Raw genomic sequence first — 388 nt, 5'->3', positions numbered from 1 at the left:
GGTCACTCTCAATCAGCATCACGAATCCCTTTGGATTGCAGGTCTAAGCCTTTCGTCCTCCGCTCTTGGTTTTCTTCTGCCTTTCTTGGCCATGACCGTCTGCTACTGCTTCATCGGCTGCACGGTCACCCGGCATTTCAGCCACCTGCGCAAGGAAGACCAGAAGAAGCGTCGTCTCCTGAAGATCATCACTACCTTGGTGGTGGTTTTTGCATTCTGCTGGACGCCTTTTCATGTGCTGAAGAGCATGGATGCGCTGTCATACCTAGACCTGGCACCCACCTCGTGCGGCTTCCTAAACTTTCTGCTTCTGGCTCATCCGTATGCCACATGCCTGGCGTACGTCAACAGCTGCCTCAACCCGTTCCTCTATGCCTTCTTTGACCTG

At 53.6% G+C, this 388-nt stretch overlaps 1 protein-coding gene across 1 annotated transcript; it reads left to right on the top strand.

Moving 5' to 3' along the window:
- Nucleotides 1–7: 7 nt before the first annotated feature.
- Nucleotides 8–382, top strand: LOC107682072 (apelin receptor A-like; the record flags this gene model as incomplete). Its single annotated transcript, XM_016478449.1, has 1 exon — nucleotides 8–382. A coding segment is annotated over one exon (375 nt), but the record flags the coding sequence as incomplete, so codon positions are not given.
- Between the last annotated feature and the right edge of the window lie 6 nt (nucleotides 383–388).

Source organism: Sinocyclocheilus anshuiensis, unplaced genomic scaffold (assembly GCF_001515605.1).
Source record: "Sinocyclocheilus anshuiensis isolate Anshui unplaced genomic scaffold, SAMN03320099.WGS_v1.1 C31500862, whole genome shotgun sequence".
Taxonomy (NCBI): Eukaryota; Metazoa; Chordata; class Actinopteri; order Cypriniformes; family Cyprinidae; genus Sinocyclocheilus; species Sinocyclocheilus anshuiensis.
Note: the sequence above shows the minus strand (reverse complement) of the source record. Positions and strands in the feature narration are given on the sequence as shown.